Source organism: Pleurodeles waltl, chromosome 6 (genome assembly GCF_031143425.1).
Source record: "Pleurodeles waltl isolate 20211129_DDA chromosome 6, aPleWal1.hap1.20221129, whole genome shotgun sequence".
NCBI lineage: Eukaryota > Metazoa > Chordata > Amphibia > Caudata > Salamandridae > Pleurodeles > Pleurodeles waltl.
The window spans coordinates 1,200,976,464-1,200,993,060 of NC_090445.1; the positions used below are offsets into that span (position 1 = coordinate 1,200,976,464).

General features: G+C 48.4%; 1 protein-coding gene across 4 annotated transcripts in view; it reads left to right on the plus strand.

Moving 5' to 3' along the window:
* The window catches only part of CCAR1 (cell division cycle and apoptosis regulator 1), a 1,667,827-nt gene that overhangs the window by 756,418 nt on the left and 894,812 nt on the right, over nt 1-16,597 (plus strand). For all 4 annotated transcript variants that reach the window (XM_069240502.1, XM_069240501.1, XM_069240500.1 and 1 more), the window contains 3 exons: nt 11,020-11,186; nt 11,803-12,013; nt 12,765-12,848. In XM_069240502.1, the coding sequence (XP_069096603.1) occupies nt 11,020-11,186; nt 11,803-12,013; nt 12,765-12,848 (462 nt within the window). The remainder of the gene's footprint in view (nt 1-11,019; nt 11,187-11,802; nt 12,014-12,764; nt 12,849-16,597) is intronic.

A 16,597-nucleotide genomic window follows, 5' to 3' on the forward strand; every position in this document is an offset into this window, starting at 1 on the left:
AGGGCTGGTTAGGTGCAGAGGTCAAACAGGAGCCAAAATAACGTGGGCCCCTGTGGAGACCAAGGGTACTCCGGCTTCCGGTCTGCATGCAGGTAAGTACCTGTGTTTTCGGAGGGCAGACCAGGGGGGTTTAGAGGAGCACTGGAAGGGCCCCAAGTAGGCACAAAAACTACACCCCCAGCAGCACAGGGGCAGCCTGGTTCAGTGTACAAACAGGGTGTTGGGTTCTCAATTGAACTCTGTGGAGGGACCCGGGGGTCACGTAGGCGCTGCAGGCAGGGCACAGGGGGGCTTCTTGGGCAGGCCACCGACTGGACAGGGGTGAAGGCCGCCTGCTGGTCATTGCTGTACCGGGCAGTGACAGGGGGGGTCCTCGGGATTCCCTCTGCAGGCATTGTGGTGGGGGTCTGGAGAGGTCAGCCAAGGGTGGACACGTAGTCGGAATCGCCTGGGTATCCTCCCTGGTAGGTTGGTTTCTCAAGACACAGGGCTGGGGGTGTCTGGTGCAGAGTAGGTAGGACTCGCACTTCTGGAGTGAGGAGAGAGTTCCTTTAAAGATGGTTTCTTTGTCTTCTTATTGGACAGGTCTGTGGTTCACAGGAGTTTCTTGGCCCTCGGTGATGCAGGTAGTCCCCTGGAGGCTTTTCAGGGGTCGCTGGTCCTGCAGAACGCGTTGCTTCTTCTTTTGCAGATTTTTGAAGCAGGAGACCGGCCGGTAGGGCTGGGGCCGAGTCAGTTGTTGTCTCCTTATCTGACTAGCTTTGTTCAGGGAGCCCTTAAATACAAGATTTAGGGGCGTTTTAGGGGTCAGAGGGCAGTAGCCAATGGCTACTGTCCCTGAGCGTAGCTACACCCTCCTTGTGCTCACTCTCTTTGGGGAGGGGGGCGCATTCTTGTCCCTATTGGCCTTGATCCTCCAAACCAAGATGGAGGATTCTGCAAGGAGGGGTCACTTCAGCTCTGGACAACTTAGGGGTGGTCCTGGCTGAGGTGGTGACTCCTCCTTGTTTTTCCTAATTATCCCTCTGGACTTGCCGCCAAAAGTGGGGCTTTGTCTGGAGGCTGGGCATCTCCACTAGCTGGAGTGCCCTGGGGCATTGTAACACGAAGCCTGAGCCTTTGAGGCTCACCGCTAGGTGTTACAGATCCTGCAGTGGGGAGGTGTGAAACACCTCCACCCAGTGCAGGCTTTGTTTCTGGCCCCAGAGAGCACAAAGGCTGTCAGAGGGGGTCAGAAACTCTTCTCTCATTGGCAGGCTGGCACAGACCAGTCAGTCCTGCACTGAAGGATTGGGTAAAAGACAGGGGGCATCTTTAAGATGCCCTCTGTGTGCATTTTTTTATAAATCCAGCACTGGCATCAGTGGGGGGTGCATTGTGCTGAGAAATGTGATACCAAACTTCCCAGAATTGTCAAACTTCCAGACCATATACTTAATACTGCCACACTGCACTTATAATGTCTATGAATGGACTTAGACATTATAAGGGGCATATTGCTCATGCAGCTATGCCCTCACCTGTGGTATAGTGCACCCTGCCTTAGGGCTGTAAGGCCTGCTAGAGGGGTGACTAGCCTAGGCCACAGGCAGTGTTTTGTGTGCATGACACCCTGAGGTGGATGCCATGTCGACTTTGCCATTTTCTCCCCACCAACACACAGAGGCCCTCATTCCGAGCCTGGCGGGCGGCGGAGGCCGCCCGCCAGGCTTCCCCCCTCCGAAATACCGCTCCGCGGTCGTAAGACCGCGGAGGGTATTCCGAGTTTTCCCCTGGGCTGGCGGGCGGTCTTCACAAGACCGCCCGCCAGCCCAGGGGAAAACTCCCTTCCCACGATGACGCCGGCTCGTAATAGAGCCGGCGGAGTGGGAAGGTGCGAAGGGTGCAGTTGCACCCGTCGCGTATTTCAGTGTCTGCTTTGCAGACACTGAAATACTTTTAGGGGCCCTCTTACGGGGGCCCCTGCCGTGCCCATGCCATAGGCATGGGCACGGCAGGGGCCCCCAGGGGCCCCGCGACTCCCCCTCCCGCCATCCGGTTCCCGGCGGGAGAACCGCCAGGAACTGGATGGCGGGAGGGGGAGTCGGAATCCCCATGCCGGCGCAGCATGCTGCGCCGGCTTGGAGGATTCCTTTGGGGCAGCGGGAAACCGGCGGGAGACCGCCGGTTTCCCTTCTCTGACCGCGGCTGAGCCGCCGCGGTCAGAATGCCCCGCGGGGCACCGCCGGCCTGTCGGCGGTGCCACCGCGTCCCACGGCCCTGGCGGACTTGTTCCGCCAGGGTCGTAATGACCCCCAGAGTCTGCAATGGCAGTGTGCATGTGCTAGGTGAGGGGTCCCTTAGGGTGGCACCACACATGCTGCAGCCCTTAGGGACCTTCTATGGTCACAGGGCCCTTGGTACCACTGTTAACTCTTCCAAGGGACTTATCTGTGTGACAGGGGTATGCCAATTGTGGAAACAATGGTAAATTTTTAGTGAAAAAACAGTGGTGCTGGGGCCTGGTTAGCAGGGTCCGAGCACGCTCTCAGTCAAGTCAGCATCAATATTAGGCAAAAAGTGTGGGGGGGGGGTAACTGCAACAAGGGCCATTTTCCTACAGTGAAGCAAAATTATTTTAACCCCATAATTTCCCCCTAAAACACACCTATATCACACTCCTGGGGTCAGGGTACCTTCACCCTAACCCCTTATGTCACTTTCAGTTAGGATTTTCACCCCTGGGGACCGTGTCCTGTGAAATAAAATGGTGGCCACAACTTTCTAGTCTGGTTGCAGTCAGCCAATTATATTGCTTCTTTTTGTATGTGCATTCATGAAAATTTGTGAATTTGTGCGAACTAATTGCGAATTCGCCGCGGCCAGAGATATACAAATTTGTATTTCCCTAAATTTCTTAAGAGCTACTGAACAGATTTACACCAAATAACTGAAAGCACAATCTGCGAACTGAAAGCAAGCTTTCTGCCAAATTTGGTGTCATTTTGTCTAGCGGTTCGGGCTGTATAGTGTCTAAACATCCTATGGGAATTAACATGGGAAACGCAACTTTTTTCAGATTTTTTTTTCTCAACCCGGGCTTCATGGATCACCCCTAAAACTTTCTGTGTGCAACAAGAATCAGCACAAAACTTTTTGGGGACATTTCATGAAGATTCGTCAAACGGCGCTAAAGATATTGGCAAGTCAAAAACGTTTTTTCTATGGCACCATGGTCCTATCTTTGGCTACCTAGTAGCGACTGTTGATAGGTAATATATTTTAAACTTAGTGTGTTTGTATTAACATTATTTTGTATGGGGTTCTATTTTAAGTCCCTTCCTCCATTATCTTCTGTGGGACGGTGTTTCAGTACCTGCGAGTGTCCATGGGTGGTGGTGGACGTAACATAGCTCTGAACTGAAGTACATTTTCACTCTCCTCAGCTCCCAGCACTAGCCCAAAGGACATAGCATTGGGCCAGTTGGAATCACATTCAGGTCCTTACGGGACATTTGGCTGGGGTGGTCAACAACCTTTTTGACCATTTAAGCAGCGGAAACACTGAAGTCACCAAATCGGAAATCAGTTCTGATGTACATTAAAGGTACTTTAAAAAAAACATGAGCACACCTATTCATCACTGTAGAAAGCACCAAATGGTCCAACTTCGCCTCCAGCTCCCTACATTGCCAGAACAATGCACTGTGGATGAATTGTTCATGGGGATTTTCTTGCTCTTTTCCTCCACTTCTCTGATCCTATATTTTGTGAGGAAATGAAGCAAATATCCTTGACCCTAATTCTGGTTGTACCAACTTTAGCCAAGTCATCCATCGTATTTGATACTGCTGTATATGACTGCACAGCACACATAAAAAACTATTGTCGAGACCAAACCTCCTAACTCAACATCAAGGTCAGTTCAGACGCCCATCTAGTGTTTTGGGACGTAAGGTCCCAATGTTTGGATACCTCATCCTCCTGAAGTGTATGCAAATTCTCTGCGAGGCAGTGAAGCCCACCTCGCATACTTGTTTATGCTGCAAAGTGGAAAAGTTGTATTCAGTCCTGTTTAGGAAAACAGATCCATTTAAAGCATTAATGCACAATATTATTTGCTACTTACTGCGCCTTCAAAAATAATTTGATTACGTTTAGCTGCAGTGGCAGCACACATGCAAAACAGGGAACACTTGTCCCTATTCAAAATACCTACTGCAAGGCCTTCATGAAGGCACACAAGAGAGTTATTCTGAAAAGTACCTCCAGCACCTTCCTGGAAACTTAATACACTCTTAATAGGCCTTATATGACCTACTTTTGAGCTGCTACACTTTTGCAATTTCTAATGCTGGCGTTGCCAGATGCGGTGTATACAAACAAGCTGCCCTAGCGCTAAGCCCAGTGCCTTTAGTGGCTAGGGCACATTCCACTTAGAAGAAGGGGTTACTGTGGCCTTCTTAGGAAACATTCCTTTAGCAGATACTTGTTCCACACACGTTCACAAAGCACTTTTGTGTGAATATTCACACCCATCTGATAGAGACTTCGAGTTGCAGATTCCGTACCTTTTGATTCCTTACCTTTTGAATTCCCCTAGGCGTCAGACTGGTTCCGGAGACTTTTTCTTTGAGCAGTACCTCTGCGTGCCGTTAGATATCATTGGTCGACTCCTCTGGTGTCAGTGGCGTCGTGTTTGCCGTGATGACGTCGCAGTTGTATATAGGCGCCACCTGGGTGCGCTGACATCAGTACTTTTCTTTCTGCGCCAGCCTACGTGCCGATCCGGAGAAGAGCTACCTCAGTCACTTTTTGACTTCTACGACATTTTTGTCGATGATTTTTTAAGAAGTCGTGGAAGGTCGAGGGATGTCCCACAAGACCGGTTTCAAGCCCTGTGACTCCTGTCACCGAATGATGTCGGTGACGGATCCGCACCTCATGTGTCTTTGGTGCCTGGACCAAGATTACAACCCAAAGTCATGCTCCGATTGTCGGGCCATGAACCCCAAAGCTTTGAGGGAGCGGTCCCTAAAGCTTATGGTGGCCCGACGCTCGCCTCCCGTCTCGTTAGAGAGGAAGGTCTCGAGACCGGCCGCGAGTCACCACCACTCTTCGTCCTCGAAGTCATCAGGACATTCGGGTCATAAGAAAAAGAAGTCGAAGAAGAACAAACATTCTTCAATTTCACCCCGTCACCCCAGCGTGGGAAGACCGTCAATGCTCTAGGCCTCTGTCCTCGGAGCCTCCACCTGGGTCTGCCCTGTGCTTCCCCGACTTCCCGGGAGATGGAGCCACCCCTGCCCAGCTCAAAGAGTTTTATGAAGCAATGCGCCTCATTTTTGGACAGACCAACCAACCCTCAGTGCCCTCAGGCACAGATGAGTCTGTGAGGCCCCCCTCGGGTTTGAAGTCGTCTGCTTCGGCCACGACTCCAGAGGGCTCCTCCAGATCCAATTTCGGAATCGCCCCGACGGCGGTCGTGCCACAATGACGCTCCCCCGGCGTCTGGTCAGACGTCAACGGTCCCGACGTCGGGTGGCTCCACAATCGACATCGATCCTATTCTCATAACCTTCGACCCAAAGCCGGAACGACGTCGCTCAACGCTGATTCCGTTCTCTATGGGCTCACCTGGGCCCAGGTTTGATCCAAACCTTTATAAATATGGGTTTAGATGTGGGGAGAGTTTAGAGGGGCTGCTGGACCCTTTAGAGTAGCAGATTGACCCCCAAATGGACTGGGTGCAGGATTTGGGTGATGCCAGTGAGTGGTCTGGACACCTCCCCTGACACTGGTATGCTCTCTCCCCCTAACGTGGCTACAGAGGAGGGCGCCACATACTCCATGGTGATGAGAAAGGGCGGCTGAGGTCTTGGACCGCGAGCTACCTTTTGTGGAGGTTAGGCCTAATATCCTAACCGACGTGCTTCAGTTGGGGTGTTCCACATCAGAACCCCTTCTCCCTTTTAATGAGGCACTGACCGATGTCCTTTTGGGTACTTGGTCCAGACCCAGCACAGGAGCTCCTGTTGATAGGACGATTGCCCACTGCCATCGGCCTGCGCCAACAGTCCCGAAGTTCCTCACCCAACACCCCATACCTGAGAGCCTTGTGATTCAGGCTTCCTCTTCTTCTTCCTGTGGCGCAATCCCTACTGCCCCCCCAGATAGGTGATCAAAAAGACAGAATAATTTGGGGAAGAAAATGTTTTCTTCTGCCGGTCTAGTGCTGCGGTCCGTGAATACCGCATGCCTTTTGGGCCGCTATTCCCATACTCACTGGGATACGGTTGCGCAGGTGCTGCCTACAGTTCGGGAAAAGGCCTGGACTGTCCTCTCACAAGCGCTCGCAGATGGAAGAGATGCAGCCAAGTTCATCATTCGCTGTGGACTGGATACGACCGACTCTCTAGGCAGATCGGTTGCATCGACGGTGGAATTAAGACATCACGTCTGGCTGAGAACATCTGGCTTCTTGGGGGATATCCAGCAAGTGCTGATGGACGTGCCCTTTGATGGCATAGGTCCCTTCAGAGGGTTTGGAAGGGGCACCCAACTGCGTTCTTTTCCACTGAGCCATCGAACCGCGCATTCTAGAACAGCCCCTGCGCGGCCATGGATGCGGGATCCCACGATCTCGGGGATCAGGGCCCCACGGGTTGCCCAGTCCACTCCCACCTCCCTCTTCAGCCTCCAAACCTTCCTAGTCTATTGGAACACCTGGAACCAGTTAGCGGCAGGGTTCGCCATCATCTGCCCCACTGGAAATGCATTACCACAGACAGGTGGGTCCTCCAGATTGTTCGGAAGGGCTACTCCCTCCTTTTCGAAATTTCTCCTCCAGCCATGCCACCTTCATTCGACCACATATCGGAGGATCATGTGGCACTTCTCTGTGAGGAAGTCAAAGCTCTTTTAGCCAAAGGAGCTACAGAGAGGGTCCCTGTGTCAGAAGTAGGTCGTGGTTGTTATTCCCCCTACTTTCTAGTGCCAAAGGAGGACTAGGGCCTTCGTCCTATCTTAGATCTTCGGTCCCTCAATCTCGTCTTTAAAAAGGAGGAGTTCAAGATGCTCACATTGGTTTAGGTCTTAACTGCCCTGGACCCGTGAGACTGGGTGGTATTTTTGGACATGCAGGACGCATACTTCCACATCCCTGTCTTGCTGGCCCTCAGACATTACATAAGATTCATGGTAGGCTATGAGCACTTTCAGTTCACCATGCTCCCTTTTGGCCTTACCAGCACCCCTCGGGTGTTCACGAAGGCAATGGTAGTAGTTTCAGCTCATCTGCGCGGGTTATGGGTCCCAGTCTTCCCCTACCTCGACGACTGGCTGTTGAAGGCGGATACGCCCCAGAAAGTCATCTCCCACTTCCCGACTACGGCGAACCTCTTGCATTCACTGGGGCTCACTATAAACATGCTGAAGTCACACGTGACTCCTTCTCAGACGCTCCCTTTCATAGGACCTGTTCTGGGTACAGTGCAGGTTCGGGCTTATCCTCCTGAAAAGCGAGTCACGGATTTTGGTGGGAATGACTCTGATGCTGCTGGGCCTTGTGGCCTCCTGCATCCTACTGGTTCAAAAGGCTAGATGGCATATGTGGGCTCTGCAGTGGCACCTGAAGTTCCAGTGGGTGCAGCATCAGGGGAGACTCTCCGACAAAGTCCAGATCTCGGAAGGAACTGCGAAAGATCTTCAGTGGTGGCTAACAAATCAAGATTGGGTCAAGGGCAGATCCCTGTCCTTTCCCCAACCAGACCTCACAGTAGTGACAGATGCGTCACTACTGGGATGGGGCGGCCACATGGGAGAGGAAGAGATCAGAGGCCTCTGGTCTCCAGCAAAATCCGGGCTTCATATCACTGTATTGGAGTGCCGGGCGAATTGACTAGCATTGAAAGCATTTCTTCCCTCTCTCAAAGGGAAAGCAGTGCAAGTGTTCACCGACAACACCACCGCCATGTGGTACTGCAACAAACAAGGCGGACTGGGGTCATGGACTCTTTGTCAAGAGGCTCTTCGTCTCTGGACTTGGCTGGAACATCAGGGCATTTCCCTTGTGGTTCAACATCTGGCGGCTCTTTGAACGCCAGAGCAGACGATGCATAGTTGATCAGTCTCCATCTGGAGGTGATGCAAGGTCTCTCTTAGCAGTGGAAAGAGCCTTGGTTAGATCGCTTCGCCTTCGCAGAGAATGTGCAATATCAGCTGTTTTTCGTGTTGGAGTTTCCAAGGTGCCACTCGCTCTGCAACACTTTTCATCTCGCGTGGAGCTCAGACCTCCTGTATGCCTTTCCACCCATGCTTCTTCTGCCCAGAGTTGTGAAGAAGATCAGGCAAGACCGGGCCCAAGTTATCCTGGTGGCTCCGGACTGGGCACAAAGAGGTTGGTATCCCGATCTCTTGAGCATGGCCATAGCTCCTCTGATCAGACTGCCCATTCGGGAGGATCTTCTGTCACAGCAGCAGGGGATGGTCATCCACCTGAACCTGTCCACTCTCCGCCTCCTTGCGTGGAGATGGAGCGGCGTCAGTTGATGGCTTTTAACCTTCCACCAGAAGTCTGTAATGTCATCTTTCCAGCCAGGCATCTCTCCACCAAAATGGTATACGCCTGTTGTTAGTAAACATTTGTGGCATGGTGTATCGACAAATCTGTTGATCCTCTCTGTGCACATCTTTCTGAAGATCTGCTCTTTGGTCTCTCTGCCTTAGGCACCCTCCAGGGCTTTGTTTCTGCTATCTCTGCCTTCCTGAGAATACTTGACCAACCTTCTTTATTCACATCTCCCATTGTCTGGAGGTTTCTCTAAGGCCTCACACATCTCTTCCCACCTATCCCATTTATCATGCCCCAATGGGATCTAAATGTAGTCCTAACATATCTGATGTGCACTCCATTCGAGCCGCTTCATAGCTGCCCTTTACGGCTCCTAACCATCAAGACTGCCTTCTTGGTTGCCATAACATCTGCTCACATGGTAAGTGAGCTCCAAGCTCTGTCATCTAAACCACCTTTTATGGCATTACATCCTGACAAAGTGGTACTCCGCACTAGGGCTTCTTTTCTCCCTAAAGTAGTAACACCCTTCCATGTAGGTCAATCCATCACCTTGCCTACTTTTTTCCCACCCTCACATGGGGAGGAGAGACTCCGCCGCCTGGACCCAAAAAGAGGGATCCCGTTCTACCTTGATCGTATTAAAGACTTCCGGATGGACGATCAACTCTTTGTAGGATATGTGGGGGTGAAGAAAGGGAAGGCGGTGTAAAAGAGAACCGTCTCATGATGGGTCCTCCTATGCATCAAAATTTGCTACGCTTTGGCAAAGAAGCAACCCCCAAAGGGCTTGTGAGCTCAATCAACCAGAGCAACTGCAGCTACCCCAGTGTTAGCATGAGGCATTCCAGTCCTGGATATCTGTCAGGCAGCCACGTGGGCATATCTGCACGTTCACCAAGCACCTCTGCCTTGAGAATCAGATCCGTAGGGACGGCTACTTTGGTCGTTCTGTCTTACAGAACTTCCTTGTGTGATCTTGGTTCTCAGCCCACCTCCAGGGATGTTATTGCTCTGGTATCAATTCAAAAGGTATGGAATCTGCAACTAGAAGTCTCTATCAGATGTACAAGTCACTTACCTTCGATAACGATAGATCTGGTAGAGACATATTCTAGTTGCAGATTACTTACCAACCCACCCATCCTCCCCACTCTGCACACTGATTTCTAGGGGCAGGAACTTTCCTTAAAGGGCTCTAGTTTTGGCGCACCACTATCAGTGTTCCTCATGGCTCTGCGCTTCTGGAGTGGAAAGTCGTGAAAAGAAACTGACGTCAGCGCGCCGGGGTGGCACCTATATATAACTGTGATGTCATCACGGCGAACACAACGCCACCGATGCCCGCGGAGTCGACCAACGTCACCTTATGGCGCAAAGAGTTACTAATCAAAGACAAAGGGGGATATTACAACTTTGGAGGAGGTGTTAATCCGTCCCAAAAGTGACGGTAAAGTGACGGATATACCACCAGCCGTATTACGAGTCCATTATATCCTATGGAACTCGTAATACGGCTGGTGGTATATCCGTCACTTTACCGTCACTTTTGGGATGGATTAACACCTCCTCCAAAGTTGTAATAACCCCCAAAGTCTCCCGATCCAGTGATACCTGGGGGAATGCAAAAGGTAAGGAATCAAAAGGTACAGAATCTGCAACTAGCATATGTCTCTACCAGATACATCGTTACTGAAGGTAAGTAACTTGTATGTTTGTAACCTTTAGTTGGATAGCCTATGACGAGAACCTTTTTCCAAACATCCACAGCATCAGCTCGCTAGCGACCATTTATAGAAGACACTGCTTCATAATCTATACAGAGCATGCATGGCTACAGCAGCACATGCCATTAACGTGCAGTTTTACTTACCCTGTAACCATCTGTTTGTAGCTTGTAGTAGTGTTGATTTATTTGCTTCCTCCAGCCTTTTCCCAAGTGAACTTTGATCCAAGATACTTAGCGTTGATGAATCACAGTACACAGACATTACATTTTTTGTTTTTTTTCATTACACTCCACCTAAATCAGTCACAATCAGAGGTGAATCAATCTGATTCGAAGTCTTTGCCCTTGTTCCCTGTGGGCTAAGAAAGGAGTCACAAGATATCTCGAGAAAATGTCTGCGCCAAACAATAGATGGCAGTAGTATGCAGAGCATGTGAGACTACAGCACTGCAATCTACAATCTTATGGTTACAGTGTAAGTAACATTTTCCCTTTACTGTACACTTTTCCTTCTGAGGAGTGTTCGTATCTCTGGAATAAATACTATCTACCTTTCAGAGCTCAGCCTCCCAAAAAAGGCCTGGGTTTCTTTTGTATCTGTTCCCTTTCTATCCAGCGGTAAAACACATACGGAAGATTGACATTCAAGCATTTACGATTGTTCTTTCTGTGTGTACATTTGTTTTACATCTCAAACATTCACTTGAATTTACTCATTTTTTTTTTTTTTTTTTTTTAGTTTTTAGTTGGTATGAAAGGGAGAGACGAGGCAATGGCTATCGGAGGGCACTGGTCTCCCTCATTAGATGGCCCCGATCCAGAGAAGAATCAGTCAGTGTTAATTAAGACTGCTATCCGTTGTTGTAAGGCTCTGACAGGAATTGACTTAAGTTTGTGCACACAGTGGTAAGTAAAGTAATCAGAGAAAATCTAAACCTCTTTAATATATTTTTAGTTTGTCAGCAGCATTCTTTTTTGCAGTTAAACTATGTAAGCTGAAGGGTGATAATCTGGAATGTATTTATTGGGTGCCAAATAAATTGAAAATAGTGACTCATTTAGGCTTCGATATTTACTGCACAACCACTTTGCCTTAATATATATTTTTCTTCATTTCAAGCTTAGCTGAAAGTCGTCAGAAATAACTTGTGGATTGTATTTATCAAGCAGTTGGAACTATTAATAATCTTGCTATATTTTCTCTAGATTTGTAATAACATGTTATGGACCCATTATACAATCATTCGGATAATTGTACCATGTGATATCGCTGTATGAATTGAATTAAATCCTTTCAAACATCAATTAAATAGGTTTACTGCATAAAAGAAAAATCCACCACGATTATACATTTTGGAAATTTGCATCTAGAGAAACAATAGCATTACATTAATAAATGTATTTTTGTAGACATGATTCAAGCTCTTGTACCAACATCTGTTTTTCTTGATATTCTAGTGAACTAGGATCTTAAAAATGTTATAGAATTTTCTTTTCCAACATGCTTCTTCCCTTGCAATAGGTACCGTTTTGCAGAGATTCGCTACCTTCGCCCTGAGGAGACCCACAAGGGGCGTACAGTTCCAGCTCATGTGGAGACAGTGGTTTTATTTTTCCCGGATGTTTGGCATTGCCTTCCCACCCGCTCAGAGTGGGAAATCCTTTCCCGAGGATACAAGCAGCAGCTGATCGAGAAGCTTCAGGGTGATCGCAAAGAAGCTGATGGAGAACAGGCACTGAATGCTAATCCCTTTTTTTCTATTTCTGCTTTCTACAGGCACAGGAGCACAGACACAAAGAGTACACCATACACCTTTATTGCAAACACACATGAGGAATATAACTGCTATACACTGACTGGTAAACCCGCTTTTAGCAGCATAGTAAATATTATCTGTTGCATATACTAACTTTAAATACTCACAGAGTAAATTGTGCTAAATTCTGCTTAGTGACCCAAGCTTCCCACTACAATGCTAGATTCTAAAACCTCGCACTATTTGAATGGAGTTCAGTATAAATGTCTGAACTTTCTGCACCTAAAAAGATAGTTGTTTCACTTAGTACATGTAAGTGTTGCATTTGAAACACAATACAAGGGGGGGTTTCCTCATGTTATCACATGACGATTCTGCGTTTTGGTAATGTTTAGGACAGAATAATAAAAAAAAGTTGGGTGGTTTAGTTAAGAGCAAGATTCGACATTGTCTTGTAGATGGACATCTCCAATGCCATTAAATCCCCAAATTGTATTTCTTTCGTATGTTTGTGCTGCAAGATTCATTGCCTTTCGCTTCTCAGATCTTGCTTTGAATGACTGATAACTGGCATTTCGATCAGTGTACTGAATGTCTGAATGTTTCTAAACAGTACCTTTAGGTGAAGGAAATCTGGCAGACGGTTGTGACTTGCTACTTGCACGGAACAACAGCAACATACATATGTTTTCCTACCTTAATAGAATTTTTTTTAACTTTACATTAGGAAGAAGAAGAGAAATATGATGGTGAATCTGAAGAGCTCTCTACCCCTACTCACTGGTCCCTAATCGATCCCAAGATAATGAAGGTAGTTTCTATTAATACATCTTATTTTGACAGTGTTATATATTAAGTTCCGTATTTTATTAAACCAAATGGCTGTACCCTTCGGGTGAAAATTAAAAAGTGATTTCATGTGACTTGCATGTGTTATGAGAAATGCATATACATATGTAAAAGGAGGGGTAACTGTCTGGATCCCTGGGCACCCTGCAGAGTGACTGTAAAAATGTCCACCGTGCTCAATAACTAAGCTGGGCTGTCATAATGAATACATAATGCTTATTGATTCACCAGCAACATCTCTAGCACATGAGGATCAGTTGTAGGCTACATGTAAAGCTCAGAGATGTCCTCACTAGGACCAAGGTATGTCTCTTCTCACCCTCCTGACAGAACTGGCAGATCAACACATTCATCAACAAAACAACAGTCTATATCTAAATCAAAAATCAAGAAGTAGAGGTAGCATATTGACGACACTGAAAAGCAAAACTCAGCAGTGACTCTTTTCATTGACAATTTGAGGAAACCCACCTTGATCATATAGGAAGGACTTGATGTATTCCAGAGCTTGTCCTGAGAAACTTATCCATTACACTTGTTTTTTTAAGTGAGTATTGTGATTATTTGTGCCATTGAACGTCAGGATCGTTTTAAGAAGATCATCCCTGTTTACCGTTGTTGCCTGTTGTTAGAAATGGGGTCTTTGGTGGGCAGTCAGGTTATCCACTGTCCAAGCAAAGACCCTCACTCTAGTCAGGGTAAGTCACACACTATCCAAATTATCCTGTGCCCACCCTCTGGTAGCTTTGCACTGAACAGTCAGGCTTAAGTTAGAAGGCAATGTGTAAAGTATTTTCGCAAAAAATCATGCAATAACACAGTATAACACCACAAAAATACACCACACAGTGTTTAGAAAAATGTAGAATATTTATCTGGATGAATGCAGGTCAAAACAATCAAGATATGATGAGTACACATTGAAATATTACTTTAGAGAATGATAAAAACAGTCTTTAGTCTTTAAAGAGCAACAAGTGTCTCTTGCAAGCACAAAGCACCTGGTTTGCTTTCAAATTCTCTGCAAGGGACCGCAGAGGAGGGGATGCGTGGAAAACAGGAAGGTGTGCGTCTGTTTCTCTGGGCGCACACAGACGATGCATCGATAATTTTCCATGCAGGGAAGGCTTTGCGTCAATTTCCGGCACGCTGTCTTGGATCCTCTTCGGGTTGCGGGGTATTCAGACGCCCCGGGGATGATGCGGATAAATCCTGGGCGTGCAGGACGAAGTCACCGTAGCTGCGTTGATCTGGTAGGGAAATTTCTGTCGCACAGCAGGCGTTGTGTCGATTCTTCCTGCAGGAACTTGGGCTGTGTCATTCTGGCTCAGGAATGCATCGATCCAGTGGGCAGTGCGTCTAAGTTCCGGTCACAATGCTGGTGCTGCGTCGATCTCCTCTCGGGGAGCCGGGCTGCGTCGTTCTGGTTCAGGGTGCGGTGATTGTCTCACTGCAATGCTGGCTGTGCATCGTTTCTGGCAGGCTGTACGTCGAATTATCGCTGCACAAGGAGTTCTTTGCAGGATAAAGTCTTTTTAGTCCTGAGACTTCTAGGAATAGGAGGCAAGCTCTACCCAAGCCCTTGGAGAGCACTTCTCAGCAGAGCCAGAGGGCAGCAAGGCAGCGGGGTAACAGCAGGGCAGCAGTCCTTTGCAGAAAAGCAGTCAGGTGAGTCCTTTGGGCAGCCAGGCAGTTCCTCTTGGCAGGTGACAGGTTCTGGTTCAGAGTTTCTTCACCAGTGGTATCTTGTGCAGAAGTGTCTGAGTTGGTAGGGTCAGAGGCCCTGTTTAAATACCCAAATTTGCCTTTGAAGTGGGGGAGACTTCAAAGACTGGCTTAGAAGTCCATAAGGTCCCCTTTCAGTTCCATCCTGTCTGCCAGGGTCCCAGTAAGGGGTTTGGCAGTCCACTGTGTGAGGGCAGGACACTTTCCTTTCAGATGTAAGTGTCAGAGCCTCCACCCTCCCAGCCCAGGAAGACCCATTCAGTATGCAGATGTGTGCAGGTGTGACTGAGCATCCTGTGTTTGGGGTTGTCTGAGTAAAATGCACAAGGGAGCTGTCAACTAACCTAGCCAGATGTGGATTGTAAGGCACAGGAGGATTTAAGTGTAGAGAAATGCTCACTTTCTAAAAGTGGCATTTCTTAAACAGTAATATTAAATCCAATTTCACCAGTCAGCAGGATTTTGTATTACCATTCTGGCCATACTAAATATGACCTTGTTACTCCTTTCAGATCAGAATCTACCACTCAAACAGTATATGAGGGTAGCCCTACTGTTAGCCTATGAAAGGAGCAGGCCTCACAGCAGTGTAAAACGAATTTAGGAGTTTTACACTACCAGGACATATAAACTACACAGGTACATGTCCTGTCTTTCAGCTACATAGCACCCTACCCTATGGGTTACCTAGGGCCTACATTAGTGGTGACTTATATGTAGAAAAAGGAGAGTTTAAGGATTGGCAAGTACTTTCAAATGCCAAGTCGAAGTGGCAGTGAAACTACACACACAGGCCTTGCAGTGGCAGGCCTTGACATAATTATGGGCTATTTACGTGGGTGGCACAACCAGTGCTGCAGGCCCACTAGTAGTATTTAATTTACAGGCCCTGAGCACATGTAGTGCACTTTGCTAGGGACTTAATAGTAAATTAAATATGCCAACTGGGTATGAGTCAATGTCACCATGTTTTAGGGAGAAGGCATATGCACTTTAGCACTGATTAGCAGTGGTAAAGTGCGCAGAGTCCTAAAGCCAGCAAAAATGAGGTCCGAAAAAAAGAAGGAGGAAGGCAAAAAGTTTGGTGGTGACCCTGCAGAAAGGCCATTTCCAACATATCCCCCTTCCAGCCCTAAAGCCAGGGTAGGCTAATCAACACACTGATGGACTTCCCTGCTTAAGGCGATAAAACATGGACAGTGGCCCACTAATGCAGGGGCACTTGACCGTTCTACGCCTTTCTGAACTTAGTGAGGCTCCTCTGTCTATAATCTCTGGGGCCACTGAACTGACCCATGGGGAACCCTTCTCATTTGAGGACCCCATCTTTGAAGCTCCTAACTTTAATTTGCATTTGCTCACAGATGCATCCCAGTATGCAGACAGTACCACAATGGCCAGCAAAGTGATGTGGCCCGTTCCACCGCCTTGGGTCTGACTTCTGTCCCCAACCCAGGGAAAACTCTGTCCACAAGCACAGCAACCAAAAGAGGCCACTGACAGCTGTCACTGTCAGGAGCCAGGCTACAGAACATCCACTGCTAAGTGGAGGCCCTGAGGGGGCCGTTGGGCAAGCTTCTCCTCCAGCGTTGGAGCTGGCAGGGAGTTCCGTAGGGGCTCCTGAGGCATCTCAGAATGGGGTGCAGTAGTCCCAGGGGTCTTGTACCCCTTCTCCATTCTACCTCCCACCAGTTCAGGGGTGGGACCCTGACACTGGTCAGTCAGCCCAGGGTCTATACCCTGAGGCTGAACAGGAGGCAAGGGTGAGTCTTTCCCCACCTTGCCCTACATCTGGGCTCACATATCCTCCTCTGGGGAGTGGTACTGCCAGACAACTGAACTGTCAGGGCACCCTTAGGGATCACCCCTCTCAGTTCTCCTTCCACTAGGGGTTACTCTTTCCCAGAATGCATTCAATGAGCATCTGTGGACTAACTATGACCTGCCTCTGGGTCACCTCCCCACCCCACTCCAGGGATACGAGGG